The 25,365-nt window shown below is 38.8% G+C and overlaps 1 protein-coding gene across 6 annotated transcripts in view; it reads right to left on the bottom strand.

Moving 5' to 3' along the window:
* CNOT4 (CCR4-NOT transcription complex subunit 4) overlaps positions 1-25,365 on the bottom strand; it is a 158,961-nt gene that overhangs the window by 67,406 nt on the left and 66,190 nt on the right. For all 6 annotated transcript variants that reach the window (XM_021078767.1, XM_021078768.1, XM_021078769.1 and 3 more), the window contains exons 2-3: positions 18,974-19,239; positions 2,121-2,318 (exon numbers count right to left, since the gene is read on the bottom strand). In XM_021078767.1, the coding sequence (XP_020934426.1) occupies positions 2,121-2,318; positions 18,974-19,147 (372 nt within the window). In that variant the 5' untranslated portion in view covers positions 19,148-19,239. The remainder of the gene's footprint in view (positions 1-2,120; positions 2,319-18,973; positions 19,240-25,365) is intronic.

Here is a 25,365-nt window from a genome sequence, read left to right as displayed (position 1 = left end):
AACCCAAGATGTATTAACAAAGTCAAGTGCATCACTATCCAAGTGTTGTTAAATCAAAATAAAAGTTCCATTAATTTACTGGCATAGCAGTTTTAGAAATGCAAAAGTGTATTCTAATCAAAGATTAGTAGGAGTAAATATAAGTCAGTAAATAACAAACTTGTACAGGGAAGAAATGCTCTCTGGTTGGAAAAAAAGCAGTGCTGAAAGGAGAAAGAAGCACTGGTACAAATATGTAGCAGTAAGATTCTGCCTTTCTGGGGAGTTAAATACTAGCATTAGAAAAAGGGAGGGAGTTCCCATCGTGGCACAGCAAAAACAAAGCATTGCTGTGAGCTGTGGTGTAGGTCACAGGTGCAGCTCGGATCTGGCAGTGCCGTGGCTCTGGCATAGGCTGGCGGCTACAGCTCCTATTACACCCCTAGCCTGGGAACCTCCATACACCTCGCAGGTGCAGCCCTGAAAAGACAAAAAGACAAAAAAAAAGGGAGAACTGGCTGTTGAGGTTGAGCCCTAGGCCTAAAAAGAGCTCTTTCCTTAACATCTCTTTTCCCACATGAACCCGAGACCCACCCTTTTAGGTTTGGAGATAACCTGGTCTCTGGAAGATAATGTAGTCCACTAATGCCAGCATCCCTGGACCTAGGTCCTGCTAATTCCTGAACCGTCTTCACATTCATTAACAATGACAGAATCTTCTTCATAAGGTCTCCTTGATTCTCTTTTCCTCTATTGATTTTAAAGCCCTTCACAGCCTCAAAACACAGTAAACACATCAGTAATAAATATTTTCTTTCTTTCTTTGCTTTTCAGGGCACGCCTGCAGCACGTGGAAGTTCCCACAGGTTGAATCAGAGCTGCAGCTGCTGGCCTACACCACGAGCTCACAGCAACACTGGATCCTTACCCAATGAGTGAGGCCAGGAATTAAACCTGTATTCTCATGGATATTTATTAGGTTCCTAACCTGCTAAGGCACAATGGCAACTCCCAATAAATATTTTCTTTACTTTTCTTCTACACCACAGCTCACAGCAATGCCAGATCCTTGACCTGCTGAGTGAGGCCAGGGATCGAACCTACAACCTCAAGGTTCCTAGATGGATTCGTTTCCGCTGCGCCACAATGGGAACTCCAAATTTCAGACTTCTTAAATTTCCTCCTGCTGGGGTCTTTAGCCCACTTAGCCAAGTCCAAAGAGTCCCACCTCCCTAAACATACTCACTATAATCCTCCATCTGACTGGTAACATGAGCATTACTTCAAATCCTTCTCGAGAAGTACTGCTGGCAGATTCCCCCAAACCAGCTCTCTATTACTGAAGTAAACATTCTGTCAATCAAGTTTCCTTCTGCCTTTCCATCAATCTAGGCAGGAATTTTTGGTATATCGGAAACTAAAAATTAAAAAATGCGCATACAAGGGCATCAAAAAAAGTTAGGTGTTCAACACTATTATAAGGCTGGTGGAAGAAGGCGAGGAAAGAGTTAAATAATAAACTAAAGGGTTAAGCTCTCCCCTGCCTCTAATCAAACAACAAAGAACCTGGTCCACAGTTTGCCTTCATCAAATTCTCCCTCTTTCCCCAAAACTGGCTTAAAATGAATGAGTAAAGAATGATGATACAGGAGAGCAACGGTTCTATCATTGCTCTATAACCAAGAATTACTATTTGGACACAACAAAAAACAAAAACAAAACAAAAAACTGATCTTTGGTGAGTTCATGAAACTGGATCTCCCACTGTTAGTCCTTACACAGCTATAGAAAAGAGGACAGAAACAGAGTAGTCAGCAAAATAGAGTGAGCCTTGACAGCAAAATAGAACTATTATCTAACTTTCACAGATTATTAGCACTTAAGGGAACTTTAAAGAACTAGTTAGACTGTCTGGTTTCACAACTGAAGAAAATGAGCCAAGAAAGTATAAGACACTTGCCTAAGATCACAACCGGTCACTGGTTTCTTAGTGATTATTAAAAAAATAATTTCCCATTTTCTCTTAAGCTTTAATATTTTCATGTGAATCTTGCAAGTTGGGCAGGGTCAGCTGTTACTTCCAAATAAACACCACCACCACCAAAATGCCAAGCTGAGAAAGAAAAGAGAAGAGGACTTACCTCTGGGTCTGCTAGGCGCTGAGACAGACCTACAACAAAGACGAGGTTTTTTTGTACAACACGAACACTAGCCAAATGTTTGCGATTTTCTGATATTTTCTGTTTTCTCTCATTTTGTTTCTGTTTTTTCTCATTCTTTATCCTTTGCAGTTCTTCCTGGGAGAGTGGTTTATAAACTGCTGGGTCTTCTGGATATGGCTTCAGGTATAAAACAAACACAGAAGTTAGCATTAAATAGAAAGAACACTGCATGAATAACAATTATCAAATTCTGGATGATATGTATGCAGTTATTTGTTACATCTCTCTTTTTCTGACTCTTATAACTGCCTAAAATATTTTTCATTTAATAGAAGTTAAATGCTGGGAGTTTCCTCTGTGGTGCAGCAGGTTAAGGATCTGGCATTGTCTCTGCAACAGCTCAGGTCACTGCAGAGGCAAGAGTTCGAGTCTCAGTCCAGCACAGTGGGTTAAGGATCTGGTGTTGTCACAGCTATAGTGTAGGTACTACACATCCGTGGCTTGGATTTGATCGCTGGCCCAGGAACTTTCATATGCCATGGGTGGAGTTGAAAAAGGAAAAAAAAAAAAAATAAACGCTAAATAAAATTGTTTTAAAAATACTATTTTTTAGAGCTTAGCACAGACCACTTTTAGTGCTGAAACTTAAAACATCACCAAAGATTCTAAAATTAAAAAAAAAAAAAATCTTGGTATTCCCTACAATGCCTAGCACATAGTTTACGGGAAAATTAAGCTTCTAAGTCTAAAAAGCAAAGAATATAAGTTCTCTCACCTAAATACGGGTTTATGTATTATCATCAACAAATATTTAATGAAAACCTACTATGTGCCTGAGGATTAATGAAATACTTGTTCTTTAATACACTCCCACTCAAAGAAGGGCACAGACAGGCAAATAATCAACAATACATAGATATTCTGGCCTAGGAATTTGAATTTACTTTCAACACTTATTACTCATCTGGCAAGTCATTTAGACTCTATGCCTCAGTTTCTTCCTAAGTAAAATGAAAATAATCTTAAACACTGGTGTAAAGATAAAATAACACTTATAAAGCAATTACCATTATAAACTGGAACATAATAATCCTTCAACAAATACTAGCAATTACACTGTTAAAATGTTTTCCTCTTTCATCATTACAATGCTGTTTTCATTCCTACTCCTAATGCCAGGGCTACTGATGGCCTCAGTAAGAGCTATGGACTCACAGTGCCTGTCTTTGAATCTTGGCTCACTCTTTACCGAGACACCTTGCTAAATTATGCAATCTGTCTGCCTTGGTCTTCGCTTCCATACAATGGGAATCGCAGTATTTTATTCAGAGGATTTCTGTGAGAATTTAAAAGGACAGCACACTAACAGTGATTAAAACTGTGTTCTAGAGCTCCCATGGTGGTGCAATGGGATAGGCAGCATCCTGGGAACACTGGGACTTGAGTTCAATCCACAGCCCGGCACAATGGGTTAAAGATCTGGCACTGCCGCACCTGTGGCTTAGGTCAAGACTGCCACTCAGAGTTCCCAGTCGTGGCTCAGTGTCAATGAACCAGACTAGTATCCATGAGGATGCAGGTTCAATTCCTGGCCTCACTTAGTGGGTTAATCTCCCAGCAGTGCCGTGAGGCGTGGAAGTCACAGACAGGGCTCGGATTCTGCATTGCTATGACTGTGGTACAGCTCAGCAGCTATAGCTCTGATTTGGCCCCTAGCCTGGGAACTTCCATATGCCATGGGTGTGGCCCTGAAAAAAAAAAAAAGACTGCAGCTCCAACCTGATCCCTGGCCCGGGAGCTCCATATGCCATGGGGCAGCCAAAAATGGGAGAAAAAAAAACCCCAAAAACCCTGTTTCCTGCACAATAAATCAGTTATTATTACAGCTGGCCCTCCATATCTGCGAGTTCTACATCCTCAGACTCAACCAACCACGGGCTGAAAATATTCGGGCAAAAAAAAATTTCAGAAAGTTCCAAAAACCAAAACTTGAATTTGACATGTGCCCAGCAATGGTTTACATAAGATTTACATTGTTTTTACAACTATTTATACAGCACTTACCTTGTATTAGATATGCATAATTTAAAGATTTTTTAAAATATATGGAGGACGGAGTTCCCGTCGTGGCGCAGTGGTTAACGAATCCGACTAGGAACCATGAGGTTGCGGGTTCGGTTCCTGCCCTTGCTCAGTGGGTTAACGATCCGGCGTTGCCGTGAGCTGTGGTGTAGGTTGCAGACGCGGCTCAGATCCCGCGTTGCTGTGGCTCTGGCGTAGGCCGGTGGCTACAGCTCCGATTCAACCCCTAGCCTGGGAACCTCCATATGCCGCGGGAGCGGCCCAAGAAATAGCAATAGCAACAACAACAACAACAACAACAAAAGACAAAAAAAAAAAAAATATATGGAGGACATACAAATACATGCAAATACTACTCTTTTATATAAGGAATTTGAGCATCCATGAATTTTTGATATCTTCGGGGGAGCAGGGTATTCCTAGAAATAATCCCCTGCAGACACCTAGGGATAGCTGTATAACTAATAAAAAACAGTTAATAATTAATGGAAGATGGAACACACTAAATAGCTATATCTAAAGCTGAATGTGAAGAGATCCAGAAATGAGAAACTGTGCCTCTCAAAACATCAGAAGTGAGGACTAACAGAAACAATGCCATCAAGAAAAAAAGTGGGGACAAGGAAGAGAGGAAGAGGTACCCACAAGCGAGAAACCCTGAATGCCTTTAACATAAAATTACTTTCATCTCCCCCTCCAGCCTCCACTCCTGCCCCCAGGGCATATGAAGTTCTCTGGCCAGGGATCAAATCCTAGCCAGAGCTGCAACCTATGCCAAAGCTGCAGCAACCCTGGATCCTTAACTCACAACGCCAGACCTGGAATCAAACTGAGGTCTCTGCAGAGACAAGCCGGATCATTAACCCACTGTACCACAGTGGGAACTCCACTCTCATCTCTTCATACATATATATTTTTAAGTATACAGAAAAACAAACACCCTCTAATTTGTGAGCACACTCTAACGCTGAGCGCAAAGAGAGTGAGATTTCCTTCTATGTTGCTCAACTTCTATTAGTAACAACGTAAGGCTCCAAAAATCCTGTTCTTAATACTCAGGCATAATTCACTGATCCTGCAGGATGTAAACGCCTACAGTATTCGGTTCTCACATTTAAAAATCTTAATCTTTAAGCTAATTGGTCCTATTTGGCATACTCCAACTTACTTGTGCGTGGGACAAATATAAAAAAATTGATTCTGTAATACCTGACTTCTGCATGACCTGAGGGCTTTCTCCAGGATTAAGTGTAAGGTTTGTGTCACCCATTTTAGGAGCTCAATAAATATTTGCCCACATGAACACCAAGCTACTCTCTAAAAACTGGAAATTTAGCACTACTAATTTTCCTTTATTTTTTTAAATCTTATTTCAAAGTGTTCTTGCATTTTAATTTGAGGAACCAAATGGTTAAAGATCTATTACAAGAAATTCAATTCTTCCATCAATGATGTAACCTTCCCATTTAAATTTTTTCTCTGTCTTCTCCACCCACCATTCTGTACCTGTATTACCCCCTTTCAATTTTAACCTATCTGCCTGAATGATTTTAATCCCATGAAGCTATTTAAAGCTATGCAGGCACAAGTATAAAAATGAACTACATACAAACCAATTAAAATACCTTTCCACAAGATGACTAAAATTTTTCACTGGCAAATGGAAAAGCTATTTTCTACCACAGGATTTCTGGGTAGCTCCTTTTGGAGCATTTATCATTAAAATCATTGAAAGCTGATGCTTCACAAACATCTACAGTGGTAATAATCCACTCCTTGAAAGGATCAAGCATATAGACTGTTCCTAGTTCCACTTCAAAGTCTGGTCTGTGAACTACATTTTTATCAGTCCATGATAAGAAAAGAACAAAAACTGAGAAAAAGCATTTGGAAACTTTTATACCAAGTTAACATTGCCACAACATTTAAGAACATCATCAGTGGACTACACAGAATAAGATATTTATCGGTGTAGGTGTTATTGAGCTTAGGTGGCAAATTACATGACATAGCTGGGTACTAGGCATGAAAACAGGACCCTGTATCAGTCCCCAATGGACTAGGGCAGAGGTGGAGTTGGGGGGCCAGCATAGCACACAAATCTGATCCTGCGTCAGAGACTGTTTGAGAAACACTAGTGTAACTTTTCTGAGAACATGGAAGATTTGAAGAGCATTTAGGTTTTTTTCATTAACAATCTCTGACACTGTAAAATACTGATAAAAGATAATGCAAAGAAATGTAAAAATGGGGAAAAGAAAAAAAGCATAAACACACCAAAAAAAGGAGAATAACAACTACCTACAATTGGGTTGCAGTATCACTCCTCATCAAAATGTGTTACTTACTGATGCACCACCATGTTGAGTTTATAACACTGGACTCTTTTCTATGGATATGTATTTCCATCAGGTTTGAAAGTCAACTTTATTCAAATGTAACTGCTACATAATGATATCATTACAGATATCAATACAAAAAGATACCAATACAGAAGAACAAGGCAAATTAGTTCTATGATATACCCTTCAAATATCTTATTCTGGCAACACATATGTTAAACTTAATTTTCTAGAAATACAGCATCAAGTAAAAAGTCAAAAGCAAAAAATTTTTCTTTAGCTGTATGTTGCAAACTAGTGCTAAGTAGGATTAACTGTGGAGAAGCATTTTTAATGTGTAAAACACTTTAGTAGCATTAATTTTCAATAAATTGCCAAACTACTAATAAAGATAGTTTTTAGTCTCTAGTGTAACCACTTAATCCCTTTCATACATATAGTTATCAGCCCACTTTTATTTCTAATGTATTTTCAGGTGTCTTCTCTTTATTTTGTAACCATACTTACCAAGACTTTGATTATTTTATCCGTCTTTTCAAAGAACCAGCTCGAACTTTTACTGAAATACGGCTTTTTTTCTTTTTTCTTTTAAATTTTTAAATTTTTTGGCCATGCCCACAGCATGCAGAAGTTCCCAGGGACCAAACATACACCACAGCAGTAACCAGAGCCCCAGCAGTAACAATACTGGACCTTTAACCCACTGAACCATCAAGGTACTCCCCGCCTTTTTTCTATTTCACTAAATGCTACTTAATCTCTACCTTCTACCATTGCAATGTTCATTCTTTATCTGGTTTCTTAACCTGGAAAAAAGCCCATTTCCTAATAAATGCACCTACGGCTTTATCTCTTCCTCTTACCAAAAACAATGAAAAATACTATTTAAGACTTTTTTTTTTAACCAGTATCTTAAACAGCAATGATCTTCAGTGGGGAAGTCCCAAGCCAATTTTGGATGAAAGTCAAAACCCAGAGAGATAAGTAGAAAGTCTAAGTAACAATAAATGGGGAGAGAGGAAAAACAGGGGAAGTGGGGCAACATTTAAAGTCCAAGGCAAACCCAAGGTGAAGAGTTTTTCATTGGGTCTCATCTTAAAATGAGACATCTTAGATATTAATCCACCCACCCACCAATTCAAAGGGTTCATTTTTCTCAGGGTAAGTATAAACTACAGTGAAGTCAGAACAAGAGAGGAAAAAGGGAAAGTGTATAGAAGAAAAGCATCCTACAGAAGCTGAAATCAACCCTAGGGAAGATGTGCATCCTGGAGATCAAAAGATCTTTATACTTGACCAAAGCAAAGACCTTTATGCTTGAAGCATTTCTAATGGCAATGCTTACAGGATCCAGCAGAAGCCAAATCAAAACCTCTAAAGAGTAGGTGAAATCCATCTTAGGTCTTGGAGAATCCTACAAATAATTCAATGGTATCAACCAGGAAGTAGATTCAGAAAACCAAGTGCATAAAGAAATAAAACAACATCAGAGTTCCCATCATGGCTCAGCAGTTAACAAAACCGACTAGTATCCATGAGGACGCAGGTTTGATCCCCAGCCTGGATCAGTGGGTTAAGGATCCGGCGTTGCCGCAACCTGTGCTGTAGGTCACAGACACAGCTCAGATCCCAAGGTGCTGTGGCTGTAGTGCAGGCCGGCAGCTATAGCTCCAACTCGACCTCTAGCCTGGGAACCTCCATATGCTGCAGGTGCTGCCCTAAAAAGATAAAAGACAAAAAAGAAAAAGAAAGAAAAAAAACAACATGAACAAACAACCAGCAGAACCATCCTTCACAAACTTCAGCTATTGGAATTACTGCACAAAGAATTTAAAACAATAATGTTTATCTGTTTAAACAATTAGAAGACAAACTTGTAAATATCTGCAGGGTATAAACTCTTCTTAAAAAAATAACCTATCAAGTAACAAAAAAGAACAAACATTACTTCTAGAAATGAAAAACACAATGGCAAAAATTTAAAACTCTGTAGTCTAGACCTGAAAAAAAGAAAGAAAAATAAATAAATAAAAATTTTTAAAAAAAAGAAAGAAAAAGGAAAACATTCAAAACACTAAAAGACTGATCAGAAGAAATCATCCTTTACTCCATTAGGGGAAGAAGAAAAAGAAAGAAAACAGAAAATAGATTAAAAAACACTAAGACAATGAAAAGATCTGGAAAATATTTAATGAGAGTCCCAGAAAGGAAAGAGAATAAAGGCAGTTATCTGAAGAGATACTGGCTTAATTTTTTCCAGAATTAATGAAACTTATCAAATCCACCGATTTAAGAAGCCCTACAAACCCCAAGCAGAATAAATAAAATGAAATACACAAGTGATCTACTTTTGGCAAATGATTAGTATTTCCACTGTGGCTTAACAATTTATTTTTGTGTCCAGTGCACTTGTATTTTAAAGTTTTTTACAAAGTTGTGTGATGCACAAACACACATTCTTGTGATCATGTTAATCAAGCATTCAATTTTCTTTTTAATTGTGTAATTCTTTTTTTTTTTTTTTTTTTTTTCTGCTTTTGGTTTTTAGGGCTGCAGGTTCCACACAGGGAAGTTCCCAAGCTGGGGTCAAACTGGAGCTGCAGCAGACAGCCTACACCACAGTCACAGCAATGCTGGATCCAATCCACATCTGCAGCTTACACCACAGCTCACGGCAACACCAGATCCTTAACCCACTGAACAAGGCCAGAGCTCAAACTCGCATTCTCATGGATACTAGTCAGGTTTGTTACTGCTGAGGCACAATGGGAACTCCTACTTCATCTATTTCTAATATGCAGAAATTAGAAATCTCTCCATATGAATGTGGATTCAGTTTCTCCTGGTAATTACACCAACCCAATATACCTCAAAGCTCTGCTGTTAATTAGATAAAGGCTTCATAACTTTAGGGATATCTTTTATCAGTAAGAAAAAATATCTCTTGGAAGTTCCCGTTGTAGCCCAGCAAAAACAAATCCAACTAGGAACCATGACGTTACGGGTTCAATCCCTGGCATCACTCATTGGGTTAAGGATCCAGGGCTGCGGTGAGCTATGGTGTACGTTGCAGATGCAGCTTGGATCTGGTGTTGCTGTGGCTGTGGTGTAGGCCAGCAGCTGTAGCTCCGATTCAACCCCTACCTGGCCTGGGAACCTCCCTATGCCATGGGGGTGGCCCTAAAAATCAAAAAAAAAAAAAAAAAAAAAAAAAAAGAAAGAAAGAAAGAAAGAAATATATCCTCTTTATCCTTTTAAAATGATTTGATCTTGAATGTGATTATGCCTAACTAATATTGATATTATTATACCTTCTTTCTTAAGGTTTCCATTTGCCTATTCTTTTTTCCCTAATTTTATTAATTTTTTTCTAAGTATTCCTCATCAAACAGTTCGATAAGGTTAAGTAGGAAAATGAGCAATCCCCCATATCTTTTTTTTTCCTGCAAGAGTTGTCTCTCCCTGAAAATAATCTCTAGTTTTAGATAATGTCATTTACTATCATGTCATTAAATAACATGCTTGTAGTGCTACTTGATTATTCAGTGTTCAATATTACCACTTTATGCAAGTTGAATATTTACCTTTCTTTCAGCCAGCCTAACCATACATCCCAAGCCCATTTTCCAACTTTCCATCTTAATTTTGATTAGATCAAAAGTCACAATTACATTACTATAAAGTTCAAATGTTATTTATACACTTCCACCTTCAGCCATGGCAGATTAGATGATAAAACACTAGGGCTACCAGCATAAACTAGAAAACTAGATAAAACGTATGAAATCATCGTTTTCAGATATTGAACAACAGGCAAGGAACAGCAGGTCTATGACCTCTGAAAGAAAAGAAATAAGGAGTTCCCACTATGGTGCAACGGGATCTGTGGGCATCTTGGGAGCACTGAGACACAAGTTCGATTCCCAGCCTGGCACAGTGAGTTAAGGATCTGGAGTTGCCACATCTGTGGCTTGGGTCATGACTGCAGCATAGATCTCATCCTTGGCCCGGGAACAGGGCGGCCAAAAAAGAAAAAAGAAAGAAAGAAAAGAATTAAGACAGATGAAATCCACAAGTGTCCCAGTTTTTGGCTCTTCTGGCACTTACTGGACCCAAGCACTGAATCCAACAGTCACATTAAGCAGAGGGGACAATGATCAAAATTTGAAGAAGTTGGGACAACTGAAACTTATAGGGCAAGATACCACAAAGGGGGAACTGAACAAAAAGAATTGCAGTAATCTACATAGAAGAATCCTGTGGTAACCAATTTCCATACATAGCTCTTGGGCAAAGACACCCCGACAGAGTAAGAGTATCAATAATAAAGAAGTAAAAAAGAAGTAACACCAATCACATATACACTCCTTCAGAATATAGAGGATAAGGAAAGTTTTTCTAACTCATTTTATGAAACCAGTATTTCTTTGGTATTAAATCTAAAGTTATTTTTTTAAGGTACAGATAAATACCTCACATGACAGAGACAAAAAAATCATTCTAAAAATATTAGCAAACTGAAACAAAAAAGATAGTACATTATGATCAAATGAGATTTATTCTTTTTTTTTTTTTTTTTTTTGCTGCTGGCCTTTACCAGAGCCACAGCAATGCCAGATCTGAGCCGCATCTGAGAACGACATCATAGCTCACGGTAATGCCAGATCCCCAACCCACTGAGCAAGGCCAGGGATAGAACCCACAACCTCATGGTTCCTAGCCGGATTCATTAACCACTGAGCCACAACAGGGAACTCCAAATGAGATTTATTCTTGATAGGGAAGGCTGATTCAAAAACCAATCAACCTTGGAGTTCCCACTGTGATGCAGTAGAAACGAATCTGACTAGGAACCATGAGGTTGCAGGTTTGATCCATGGCCTCGCTCAGTGGGTTAAGAATCCCATATTGCCATGAGCTGTGGTATAGGTCACAGATGCGGCTTGGATCCTGCATCACTATGGCCTTGGCGTAGGCTTGTTTATTTAGTGCAATCTCAATCAAATCCCAGTATTTTTTTAATACAAAATGACAAACTAATTTTAAAACTTCGGTGGAAAGGCTAAGATTTACATATCCAAAATAAATTCTAAAAAGAATTAAAAAGTTGAAAAAATTTATTATAACAGATTTGAGGACTGAGAATAATCAAGACTATGTGGTACTGACAAAAAGATAAGATATAATTATCAGTGATGGGATATAAACTCTAGAAGAAGACTGACATACTTATGAGCCACTGATTTTCAAGAAAGTCCAAAACCATTCACAAGTAAAGGGTATGTATAGTCTTTTCTACAAATGGTGCTGTAACAACAGAATGTGGGGGTGTAGGGGGGACCCAATCCCTACCTCTTTTCTGAGCCGCTGTGGCATAATATGATTACTTTCCCTTTCATTTACAACTTTTTGTTTCCCCTAGAGTTAATAGATGTGTTTTGCTTGATTAAATCTCTATGTGTTTATTACTAACTCAACCATCAAAATCTCCTCCAGCTATTGAAATGGCCTCACACACAAGACACTTCCTTAAAAACACCAAATATCGGAGTTCCCACTGGGGTGCAATGGGATTGGTGGTGTCTTGGGAGTGCAGAGAAACAGGTTCGATCCCTGCCTTGGAACAATGGGTTGGGGATCCTGTGTTGCCCCAACTGTGGCTTAGACTGCAACTTCGGCTCAGCTAGGATCTGATCCCTGGCCTAGAAACTCCATGTGCCACAGGGCATCCAAAAAAGAAAAAAGTAATAAACAAATATTACTTCATTTTGAATTTCTTGTACATATTTCCCTTGGAGCTTTGAGATTTGCCACATCCTGAGTTAAACTGTCCTCTATGTGACAGAGCTGTTATCTTTCCCCACCATCCAAGGAATCCCATTGTTTCTCTCCTGTGTTTGAAAACCTATTTTCTCTATCTCATTTCTCTTCTTCGTTCTTTCACATTGGTGGGGCATACCCCTCTAAGAGAATCCTGAGCAAGAATGAATAAAAAACTTTTGAGGGAGTCCCCGTCGTGGCACAGCAGAAACGAATCCGATTAGGAACCATGAGGTTGTGGGTTTGATCCCTGGCCTCGCAGCTATAGCTCTGACAGGACCCCTGGCCTGAGAATCTCCATGTGCTGCGGGTGAGGCCCTAAAAAGACAGACAAAAAAAAAAAAAAAAAAACCAAAAACCTTTTGAGAAACTTTTAAGTCCGAAAATGTCTTTTCATAATACCTTTACACTTAACAGCTGAGCAGATATGGAGTTCTCGAATTAAAATAAATTTCCTTCAGAAGTGCCTTCTAGCTTCATGCCTGCTTTAGCAGAGTGTAAAATGACTTTGATTCCTGATCTTTTATGGGCAACTTATTCTTTCCTCTTTTGAAACCTGTAAGTTTTTTTAAGGTAACACCGGTTTATAACCGTCTATTAAATTTCATGCATGCAACATTTTATTTCTACTTCTATGTACCCTACAAGGAGTTGTGGCTCACTGGTTAATAAATCCAACTAGGAACCTTGAGGTTGCAGGTTCGATCCCTGGCCTCACTCAGTGGGTTAAGGATCTGGAGTTGCCGTGAACTGTGGCATAGGTTGTAGATGAGGCTTGGATCCCTCATTGCTGTGGCTCTGGTGTAGGCTGGCGGCTACATCGCCGATTGGATCCCTAGCCTGGGAACCTCCATATGCCGTGGGTGTGGTCCTAGAAAAGACAATGTGCTCACTACTAAAATTTTAGTTTCTGTCACCAATCAGTTGAAACCCTTTACCCATTCTGCCCTCCCCACTCTGCCCCTTCCCCTCTGGTATCCACTACTCTGCTCTCTGTACCTGTTTGTTTTTATTTGGTTTGTTCATTTATTTTCTGTTTGTATATTATACATATGTAAAATCACACAGTATTTGTCTTTCTTCATCTGACTTATTTCAATTAGTATAGACCCTTCAAGCCAAGATTCTTTTTTTTTTTTTGTGGCAGAGTAGTATTCAAGAGAATGTATGTGTGTGCCTGTCCCACATCTTTATCTATTCATCCACTGATGGACATCAGGTTGTTTTTGTATCTCTGTTATTATAAACAATACTATGAGGAACATAAGAGTGAATACAGATTTTTGAATTAGTGTTTTTATATTCTTTTTTTTCTTTTCATTTTCTTATTTATTTATTTATTTTTTGTCTTTTTGCTATTTCTTGGGCCGCTCCTGCGGCATATGTAGGTTCCCAGGCTAGGAGTCAGATCGGAGGTGTTAGCCTCCAGCCTACGCCAGAGCCACAGCAATGTGGGATCCGAGCCGCGTCTGCAACCTTACACCACAGCTCAAGGCAATGCCGGATCGTTAACCCACTGAGCAAGGGCAGGGACCGAACCTGCAACCTCATGGTTCCTAGTCGGATTTGTTAACCACTGCGCCACGACGGGAACTCCAGTGTTTTTATATTCTTTGGTGCCTTTCTAATCTGAAAATATATTTTTTGGTCCTGGGAATATTCTCTAATCATATTATTGAAGACAATTTTAATTTTCAGTAACAATGTCTATTGTTCACTAAATTTTTTATACCACCCCAATCTTGTTTTATGGATACAATATCTTCTTTTATTTCTGAGGTAAAAACAGTAATACCTTTGTTGAAGTTTTTATTTCCTTGGCCAGTCCCTAGTTTCCATGCAAGTCAATGTTGCATGATGCTATGTCAGTATACCATCTGTGTTCCTGTATTTGCTGTTTCCACCAGGTATTTTTCTCAGAAATGCTACACCAAAAGGACATGCAAAGGCAGTCTAAGGAATGATCAGGTAGCCTATGCCTATGTTTAGGGAAGCACTAAAGTCCTTTTGACCTCACTAGGCTCAACAACTAAGAACCTTTGAAATACTAAACTTTTATGGGTTTTTAAAACCTGCCCCTCTCTCTGCTTTTCAAATCTATTTAGACAAAAGAGATAGACAGGTTTCATCTTGTGGGCCAAAATTGGGAGCTTGCTTCAATTAGTCCTTTATTTGCAACTGTAAGTTTATTTAAATCATCTCAATTATCATAGCTTCATGGTCCTCTCCAGGTCTCTAGCGACACCTGTGGGTTCCTTCTGTGTTAATATAACAACTGAAGCTGGTCTCCAGAGATGCAAAAATTTGCTGGCCCCAGAGTGATACAGGCAGTTTCATAGCTATGTGTACTCAGGAGACTCTCTGGCAAAGCTAAGCCAGGCCTCAGGTAGTGTGGCCTGCACTGTCTGACTTCCATGATGCAACCCGTGAGACAGGCAGGAGTGAGGTTTGCTATGACTAAGGAGCAGTTCTAAGGACTGTGGATATTCAGTCAAAGAGAAAAATAAAGTACAGTAAAGTAAAATAAAAACAAGAAACAAAAACCCTCCTGTTTGACTACTAACAGTAAGTGCCTCACCTAAAGACTAAAAGTTAGAGACTCAAAAGGAGGCTGTCTCATATTTCTTTAATCTGGACTTTTTTTTTTTTTTTTTTCTATAAATGCTGCAGAGCCTTGGTATTTGTCCTTGTGACAATCTCTCATATTTTTCACTGACTTTCTCATGTGATTTCATCCAGAGTCATTATTTTATAATAGGAATCTCAAACTTAACATGTCTAAAACTGAGTTCCCGATCTTCTCAAAAAATCCTATTCCCTACATTTAGAATGGATAAACAATGAGGTGCTGCTGTATGGCGCAGGGAACAAGATCCAATCTCCTGTGATAGAACATGATGGAATGGAAGATATGAAAAAAAGGAGATATATATATATATATATATGTATGTATGTATGTATGTATGACTGGGTCACTTCGCTGTACAGCAGAAATTGGCACAACACTGTAAATCAACTATACTTTAATTAAAACAAAAAACAAAAACAAAAACAGGAGTTCCCATCGTGGCTCAGTGGTTAACGAACCCGACTAGCATCCATGAGGACACAGGTTCGACTCCTGGCCTCACTCAGTGGGTTAAGGATCTGGTGTTGCCGTGAGCTGTGGTGTAGGCTGGCGGCTACAGCTCCAATTCGACCCCTAGCCTGGGGACCTCCATATGCCTCCAGTGCAGCCCTAAAAGACAAAAAGACAAAAAAACAAAACCAACACCCTATTCCTATTGGGAGTCTTTCCCATCTCAGTTAACAACCATTCTGTACTTCTATTGCTCAGTTTGAAACCTTGTAGTCATCTTCAACTCTGCTGCTTGTGCATGTTAAACTTTATGAACCTCTGTATGTCTGGAAAATGTTTGTTTCAAATCTGAATGAAATTGAGAATTCTTTTTTTTTTTCCCTTTGTCTTTTTAGGGCCACACCAGCGGCATATGGAGGTTCCCAGGCTAGGGGTCCAATCAGAGCTGTAGCCACTGGCCCACGCCACAGCCACAGCAATGCAGGATCCAAGCTGCGTCTGCAACCTACTACACCGCAGCTCATGGCAATGCTGGATCCTTAACCCACTGAGCAAGGCCAGGGATCAAACCCACAACCTCATGGTTCCTACATGGATTCATTAACCACTGAGCCACAATGGGAACTCCAAAACTGGCAATTCTTCATTCAAACTTACATTCACTCAAAAATTTGGTAAAATATTTCTCACTTGATTTCTCTTTTCTATAGTCATAAAACAAAAACAATGGCATCAGATTTATTCTTGTTCCTTTGTGATCTATGTATTTTTCTTTCATGAACTTTGAGAACTTTTTCTTTATTCTAGATACTCTAAACATTCACAATTATATAAACACATGTTGATACCGATTTCAGTCATCTTGCTTCATACGCACAGAACCCTTTTAATCTGAGGATAATTGATTTTCATCATGAGTTATTTTCTTCTATTAGTTCTTTCATTATCTCTTCCCATCCATTCTTAGCTATTTCTGAAAGTTCTCTCAGCAGAGATTAGAACCAGTAGATCCTTTATGCTGCTTTTCTTTCATGCCTTCTATTTTTTACTTTTTTGTACTATATCCTTCAAAAATACTCAGCACACTCTGGCAAGTTACTAATTTGCTCTTGAACTGTTCATTCTTTTCTTCCATCCATCTATAAGACTTCAACCCACCTATAGGACTTTGTTCTTTAAAAAAAAAAAAAAGATGCTCCTTCTACATATGTCTTCCTCTCTTACCTCTTCGATAAGTACCAGTGACACTTTAAAAAGCTTCTTTCTGTTTGCTACTTATGTTAGGTTCTTCTATATACCGATTTTTGTGATTCTCTTTCATACTGGTGGATTTCCTGAAACATCCACTGATTTTTAGTTGGTACATATCTTTACATCTAAGAGCTCTGCCAACCAGTCTATAAATGCTGTGTACAGCAGGATGTTCTTTTGTGACTGTAGAGAGGACAAACTGCTGTACAGGTACATTAACAGTACATCTTCTAAGCACTGGAAGTCATAGTTTCCTCAGGATATTTCCATCCCCTTTAAGGCTCTGACCCAAACTTATTATCAGTGTTACAGGCAGAGGGCATCTGTCTTTGCTACCTGGCATAAAAGTTGGACTGTTGTTCCAATGCCTCAATACTAAATCAACCATAATGACAGTTTTCCTAGGATCTTGAAGCACCACTATTACTGCCTGAGTATGTTTTGAGCTAACACTTTTTTCTTTTGCCCTTCTGATTCCTCACACTGGTCCTCCCAGAAAGGCACCCTTTTATTGATAACCAGCTCTGCTGAAGTTATTGCTTTGTTTTTATTTTTCATTTTTTTCTATTTTTTCTCCACATTCCAAGTATTTGAGGTGATTCTAGGTAATCCCTTAAAACTGAAATGAATTTGCCATTTCCCCAAATAGTCTTAGGCTATCCTGAAAGTCACCACTATCAACATAACAGTCCAATACAATTGTCTTCTAAAATGGAAATGACATGGAACCAATTTTTAAAATATGACTGAATATTTAAAATTCATTAACACAAATGTATTATAGATTGTGAGCAAACTTAATGTTACAGTTTTCATTTATCTTTCCATTCATATTCTTGTTTTTTGTTTTTGTTTTGTTTTGGCCACACCCTCAGCATGCGGAAGTTCCCAGGCCAGGAATGAAAACTGTGGCACAGCAGCAACCCAAGCCACAGAAGTGATCCAAGCCACAGCAATGGCAATGCCAGATCCTTAGCCTGCTGTGCCACCAGGGAACTCCCTCCATTCATGTTCTTTAAGTATATGAGTCATATAAAAAAGATATAATATATACATTATAAATACCTGTTACATAATTGATTTATATATATAAATAAACTACACTAACAAGTAGATCTAATCTTTTTACGTTCACATAATATTTGTTAAATGCCCACTAGATTAAAAAAATGGACAACGCATTGTCTTCTGAAATATTTTCTTAATAATCTAGGTATTTAAAATCTTATTTCCACTTTCTCAAAATTTGGTGGTAATGACACAAGAGCTTTTTGAAATGCGTAAGCACAAAAGGAAGTTTAAATCATACAAAAACACAATAGAGAAGGCAAAAAAGACAGATTTGCATTAAGCCCTAAGATCACAAAGTCCCTCATAACAGAGATGCAGCAATCCTACTCACCCTAATAAATCATTTACTACACTATAACTGCTGCATCTGATTAAATAACAAAATCCATGAGAGTTCCCTTGTGGCTCAGCAGGTTAAAGATCTGGCATTGTCACTGTAACAGTTCAAGTTCAATCCATGGCCCAGGAACTTCTGCATGCAGCGTGAATGCAACGCCCCCTCCTCAAAACAAACAAACAAACAAAACCCCCAGAAAATCACAGATTTTTTTAGAGTTAGAAGGGATTCAAAGGACTTGCATTTGAACCCCAAACCTACTACCCACTAGTTTATGCCTTGGATAAGTTACTTAAAAGGCCTAGTTTCTTTAAGTGTACGACAGGGATAGCACAATCAGCCTAGAACTGTCATAAAGACTCAACACGTGAGCAACTATTACCCTCTGAACCAGGACTTCTCTGAATTTTAACCCAGGAACTTTTTTAGTACACATCAAAACTTCTCTCCTATTCTGTACAAGATAATTAAAGCAAATTTTGACCCCCCCCACCATGTAATACTGAATGTGTTTTTCCAATTTCACACCATCCAGTATAAATCTACTGCCTCTCTCTACTCCTAATCCTCCTAAAACAGCCAGCACTGATGATCATGTTACTCTCTCTCCTCAGACCAGAAAACCAAAGGCCAATCAGAGAGGGTATGTGACTTTACCAAGGTCCTAGACTTAGTTAATAATAAAGTCAAGACTCGACTCGCTCCCAGGGTGGTTTCTTTCTACTTCATTATATCTTAAAAATATGATGCTACACATTATCTCACCTGAGGTTTATAGATTCTTTTAAAGCTACTAACTCATACACATGGGGGAGAAAAACTAAACACAAAGTTATTTTTGAGTATTTACCTTTCTACATGCAGGACAAAGTCCATTTTCATCAGTGCGAATTCGATGCCAACAAAATCGGCAAATCTGGTAGCCACAGGTGCAAGGGAAAAAGTTGATATCATCTATCTCCAAGGGCTCCATGCAAAGAGGACATTCCACAGGGTCTTCCTTCGCATCAGGACTGCGAGACATCTTCACGTTTATTAAACAGCAGCAAAAGTTTATAATAATTTAAGGGAGAAGTAAGTTCAGCACTGAGAACTAAAATGTAGAACTTCAAAGACCTGTATGAGAAAAAATAAAATATACTGTTTACTACTGAGAAAAAAAAAAAGGCATTTTCAACAATCAAGAACCATGTTATCAAAAATTCTGGAAATGAAACCAATTTTTGCTATCATTCCAAAGATGGAATTTTGAATTTTTTTGCATGTCAAGATAAAAAGCCTGAGGTTGTTAATTTTTTTTTTTTTTTTAATGGCTGCACCCACAGCATATGGAAGTTCCTGGATCAGGGACTGAATCTGGGCCACAGGTGCAACGTATACCACAGCTGTAGCAACAGATTCTTTAACCCACTGCACAAGGCCAGGAATCAAACACATGCCTCCACAGTAACCTGAGCCACTGAAGTCAGATTCTTGACCCACTGTGGCACAATGGCAACTCCAGTTGTTAAAATTTTTTTTATTACTTTATTTATTTACTTTTTGTCTTTTTAGGGCCGTACCCAAAGCATATGGAGATTCCCAGGCTAGGGGTCGAATTGGAGCTGTAGCTGCTGGCCTACACCACAACCACAGCAACACCAGATCATTAACCCACTGAGCAAGGCAGGGATCATACCTGCGCCCTCACAGATACTAGTCAGATTGGTTTCTGATGAGCCACGATGGGAACTCTAGTTGTTTTTGAGTTAACAGGAAGACAAGAGAATTTCCTTTTTTTTCTTTTTAGATAAAACATTTAGTACTAACCTAGTACTAATTATAGCACATTTTGGGGGAATAAATAATATACACAAGCATCTTCATCCTAAAACATACTCTAAACTTTTTTTTTTTTTTTTTGTCTTTTTGCCTTTTCTTGGGCTGCTCCCACGGCATATGAAGGTTCCCAGGCTAGGGGTCTAATCGGAGCTATAGCTGCTGGCCTATGCCAGAGCCACAGCAACACCAGATCTGAGCCACGTCTGCGACCTACACCACAGCTCACGGCAACGCTGCATCCTTAACCCACTGAGCAAGGCCAGGGATCGAACCCGCAACCTCATGGTTCCTGGTCGGATTTGTTAACCACCGAGCCACGATGGGAACTTTTAACCAAAAGCTAATAATACTGCCACATAACTAAAGGAGTATTCGTCTAAAATGTGTCATATTTTCCTAAAATAAATAAAATAGAGAGGATTCAGTCAGCTACAATTACAGGTTAATATCAAACCATTACCAAAGAAAACATGAGCAAGATCTAAAAAATTTGCGATAGAAGCTAATTATTTACGATTAAAGATTTACTAATATGCCAATGAAAACGTCTATGAAAATAAGCACATATTAAACAAAATAATCACTTTTATTACAACAATGCTACAAAAAGCCTGCAAAAAAATAGGAAGGGGGAAGAGAATAAGTAGACTGCCACATTCCAAAGTCTTTTTAAAAATTAAAAAATTTACTTAGATTATGGAGAACTGAAAATTTTTAAAGTCACTGTTAAACTAAAACAGTGTTAGATTGAAATAATTATTCTAGGTTTTAAAAAAAATGAGGAGTTCCCGTGGTGGCGCAGTAGTTAACGAATCCGACTAGGAACCATGAGGTTGCGGGTTCGATCCCTGCCCTTGCTCAGTGGGTTAAAGATCCGGCGTTGCCGTGAGCTGTGGTGTAGGTTGCAGATGCGGCTCGGATCCCGCGTTGCTGTGGCTCTGGCATAGGCCAGTGGCTACAGCTCCGATTAGACCCCTAGCCTGGAAACCTCCATATGCCGCGAGAGCGGCCCAAGAAATGGCAAAAAGACAAAAAAATAAAAATAAAAAAAAATAAAAAAAATGAGAGCCACCAAAATAAAACTTAATCCAATCCCTAACCAAATGAGAGGGTTTTTTTAAAATGTAATTTGACCAACTAATTCTGAAGTTTACATAAAAGAGTAAATGCATGAGAAATGCTTTGAAACTTTCAGAGGAAAAAATATGGGTATATGCACTATCAGATGCTGAACGGTATTACAAAGTTACAATACCTTCAATAACTTGATAATGGTAGAAAAACAGACAAAATATCAAAAAAACTAAAAAAACCATGAATTACAAGATTTAATATTTGGTAAAAGGGACATAAGAAATCAGTATGCCAAGGATGGACCCAATTTATAAGCAGTAACAGGATACCATGCTATCCATTTTAAGGAGGAAAAACAAAACAAACAAAAAAAACCAGTATACAGCTATCTCACACTGCAATCAAAATAAATCCGATATAGAGTTCCCTGGTGGCTGGGTTAAGGATCCAGTGTTATCACTGCTGTGGCTCTGGTTACTACACTAGTGTGGGTTTGATCCTTGGCCCAGGAACTTTCATAAGCAGAGGGCACAGCTAAGAAATAAATAAAAAATAAAGGCAAGCAACAGAGTAAAGGATATAGTCACTGTGTGTAAGAGTTACCATCCAAAACATATTAAGAAATCTTACAAAGCAATTTTTAAAAGGCAAATAAGTCAAAAGAAAAAAATGAGAACAGAATATGATGGGTAGTCTACAAAAGACTTATAAATGATTACAACTTATGAAAAGACAATCAACAGTGAGACAGCATTTTCTCCCACCAGCCTGTCAAAGAAGTTAGTCTCCCCACAAAGTAGAGATTATCACTGATCTAAGTTAAGTTCCTCTTTACAGAGATGAAATGGGAGCACATAGAGTACCTTGCCTTAAATTGCACAGCTATTTATTCAGCGGTGCAGCCTGGATTCATTCCTGGAAGTCTTAGCCCCAGAATCTGTGCTCTTAACCATTCCTTTATACCACCTAAGAATCTATCCCACATACATACTCACACATGTACCAAGCACTTTGCTATGTGTTTTGTAGCACTGTTCAAAGTGCAGAAAACTGCAAACAACGCTAACTGTCCATCAGTAGGCAAATCATTAAGCAAATAAATTATGCAGTCATTAGGTGTGTGTTGAATCAGAAGATGAATATTATATTATATGGGATCTTTTAACTTTTATAAGTAAATAGGAGATTAATGTAAATATATAATTATTTCCACATAAATATATAAACCCTGTATGTGTACATATTTGATTTGTTTCTCTAATAAAGCACATAAAAGGTTAAAAACGTTATCACAAAAGACAAAACAGAAGTACTAACTTTATTTTGAAAATGTGTATTGCTATAATAAACACTTTTGTAATTCAAATGACCAAATTTTTAAAAAAAAGAAAAATTATGTTCAACTCCTTTAGGAATTTTTTTTTTTTTTGGTCTTTTTTCCTTTTCTAGGGCCTCTCCCTCGGCATATGGAGATTCCCAGGCTAGGGGTCTAATTGGAGCTGTAGCTTCTGGCCTACACCAGAGCCACAGCAACACAGGATCCAAGCCACGTCTGCGACCTACACCACAGCTCACAGCAACGCCGGATCCCTAACCCACTGAGCATGGCCAGGGATCGAAGCCGGAACCTCACAGTTCCTGGTCGGATTCGTTAACCACTGAGCCATGACGGGAACTCCTCCTTTAGGAAAATTAAATCTGACTTGTGTTGTTAGAAGAAAAATAAAATGAAAATTATCTTCCTATTAATCTATAATTATTTCAAAAAAAAGGTTTTTAAAAAGAAAAAAATAGTATATGTTATTTATAAACAATTCAGGAATCCTGGTTTGCAGACCCTGTTTTGCTACTGTCCATTTCGTCATATATAAAATGAGAGGTTTAGAGTGGATTTCTAATGGCTCTCTCAACATGAATATCCCAAAACTATACCTGTAGAAAACACTAACTCAAACACAGGTTCTACCAGGAAACTAAAGTAATTAAGGGGTGCTATTTACATTTCTAATAGGTTTCTGATTATAAGATTATTTCCATAACTACAGCTTATTAGAATTATAGTGAAGTAATTTATGAGATGCTGGGAAAGAAATAAAACACTGAAGTTTATCAACTGAAAAGCTTTCTAGAAAGTAAACTACTATAAATAAAAGATGACATATTGAGGCTTTGCTTTTTCATTGCTTCTGACTTTTAATTAAAGAGAGGTTGCAGGTTTGATCCCTGGCCTTGCTCAGTGGGTTAACAATCTGGCGTTGCCGTGAGCTGTGGTGTAGGTTGCAGACACAGCTCGGATCTGGTGTTACTGTGGCTGCAGTGTAGGCCAGCGGCTACAGCTCTGATTCGACCCCTAGCCTGGGAACCTCCATATGCCGTCGGTGCGGCCCTAAAAAGACAAAAAGAAAAAAAATTTTTTGCGAGAGTACCTTCCAGTTTAGAAGGAGGAAAAGAGACAAAACAGCAAGAAGTCCCTCAAGAGGGTTAATAGAAAATCCAATACCTTTGTATACTTCTAGCACCATGGAGAGATGCCATGAAAGCCAGCTACCAAATGCGATCACATAGCTGGTAAAATATAAGAGGGAAGTCTGAGGCAGAACTGGAATACAAGGTAAAAGAGCTAACTCCTGCCTCATCTCTTTCAATTAGAAGCTATACAATCTATTTACTTACTTACTTACTTATTTAGTTATTTAAATTTTTTTGTAAAGGGCCTCACCCACGGCATGTGGAAGTTCCCAGGCTAGGGGCTGAATGGAAGCTGCAGCTGTGCCAGCCTACATCACACCCACAGCAATGCCAGATCCGAGCTGTGTCTGCAACCTACACCACAGCTCATGGCAACACCACCTTAATCCACTGAGCAAGGCCATGACTGAACCCGTGTCCTCATGGATACTAGCTAGGTTCATTTCAGTTGAGCCAAAATGGTAACTCCAGAAGCTATACAATCTTAAATGAGATACTCAAAATCACTAGGACTCAATTTACTCATCTGAAAAGTGCTAAGAGACACAAAATCTCAAGAATAGAGACATTTCCTTTACGTAAAGTCAATGAACTAAGCTTTTAAAATAAGCTATGAAATAAAACTCTCTCCTCTCCAAATACCATATCCCAAATTCTCATTTTAGGAAAGAATAACTTTATTTCATCATCTAGTCAACTAGAAAATAAAAGAGAATGTAACAAGATTTATAAATGTGCAAGACAAAAATAAAAGATGTCTTTAAATGAAAAAGAGAAGTAAAGTCAATGGCTCTCTGGCAAGGTATGGAGGGTCTTAGGACAGAACTGATCAGTTTTTTTTTGTTTGTTTTCTGTTTTTTGTTTTGTCTTTTTGCCATTTCTTGGGCTGCTCCCGCGGCATATGGAGGTTCCCAGGCTAGGGGTCGAATCGGAGCTGTAGCCACCGGCCTACGCCAGAGCCACAGCAACGCGGGATCCGAGCCGCGTCTGCAACCTACACCACAGCTCACGGCAACGCCGGATCGTTAACCCACTGAGCAAGGGCAGGGACCGAACCCGCAACCTCATGGTTCCTAGTCGGATTCGCCAACCACTGCACCACGACGGGAACTCCCCAGAACTGATCAGTTTTGATTAAGCAATTAATTTTGAGAAAAAAAAATGTTTATTTTCACAGGATTAGCAAATCCTCACAATGACTTGGTGAAATCAAATTATCCCCTTTATAAAAACGAAACAGGCTAAATGAGAATTCAGCCTTTAATTAAGTGTTAAAGACAATTTAGAACTAAGATTACCAACTACAAAGTCCATGTCCTTTTCAATATTATAAGAAAGAAATTATGACTACTGAAAGCTCAGCTGAATAGTCTTGGTACAGAGTTGTAAATGTCCTTAAAATAAAAATGACATTACTTTTTCAAAAACCAAAATTCTACAGGAAATCTCTACTTCATTATCCGAGTTCTTATTCTCTATATCACCTGCAAGTAATACCACAACACAGTATAAATTCTGACATACATAATAACGGTCCTGCATCACCAAGAATCTCATATGTAGTAAATGGACAAAATAAAAATCATAAAAAATCATGCTAAAAAGTTCCTGGAGTTCCCGTCGTGGCGCAGTGGTTAACGAATCCGACTAGGAACCATGAGGTTGCGGGTTCGGTCCCTGCCCTTGCTCAGTGGGTTAACGACCCGGCGTTGCCGTGAGCTGTGGTGTAGGTTGCAGACGCGGCTCGGATCCCGCGTTGCTGTGGCTCTGGCGTAGGCCGGTGGCTACAGCTCCGATTCGACCCCTAGCCTCAGAACCTCCATATGCTGCGAGACTGGCCCAAGAAATGGCAAAAAGACATAAATAAATAAATAAATA

The sequence above is a fragment of the Sus scrofa genome, chromosome 18, assembly GCF_000003025.6.
Source record: "Sus scrofa isolate TJ Tabasco breed Duroc chromosome 18, Sscrofa11.1, whole genome shotgun sequence".
NCBI lineage: Eukaryota > Metazoa > Chordata > Mammalia > Artiodactyla > Suidae > Sus > Sus scrofa.
Note: the sequence above shows the minus strand (reverse complement) of the source record. Positions and strands in the feature narration are given on the sequence as shown.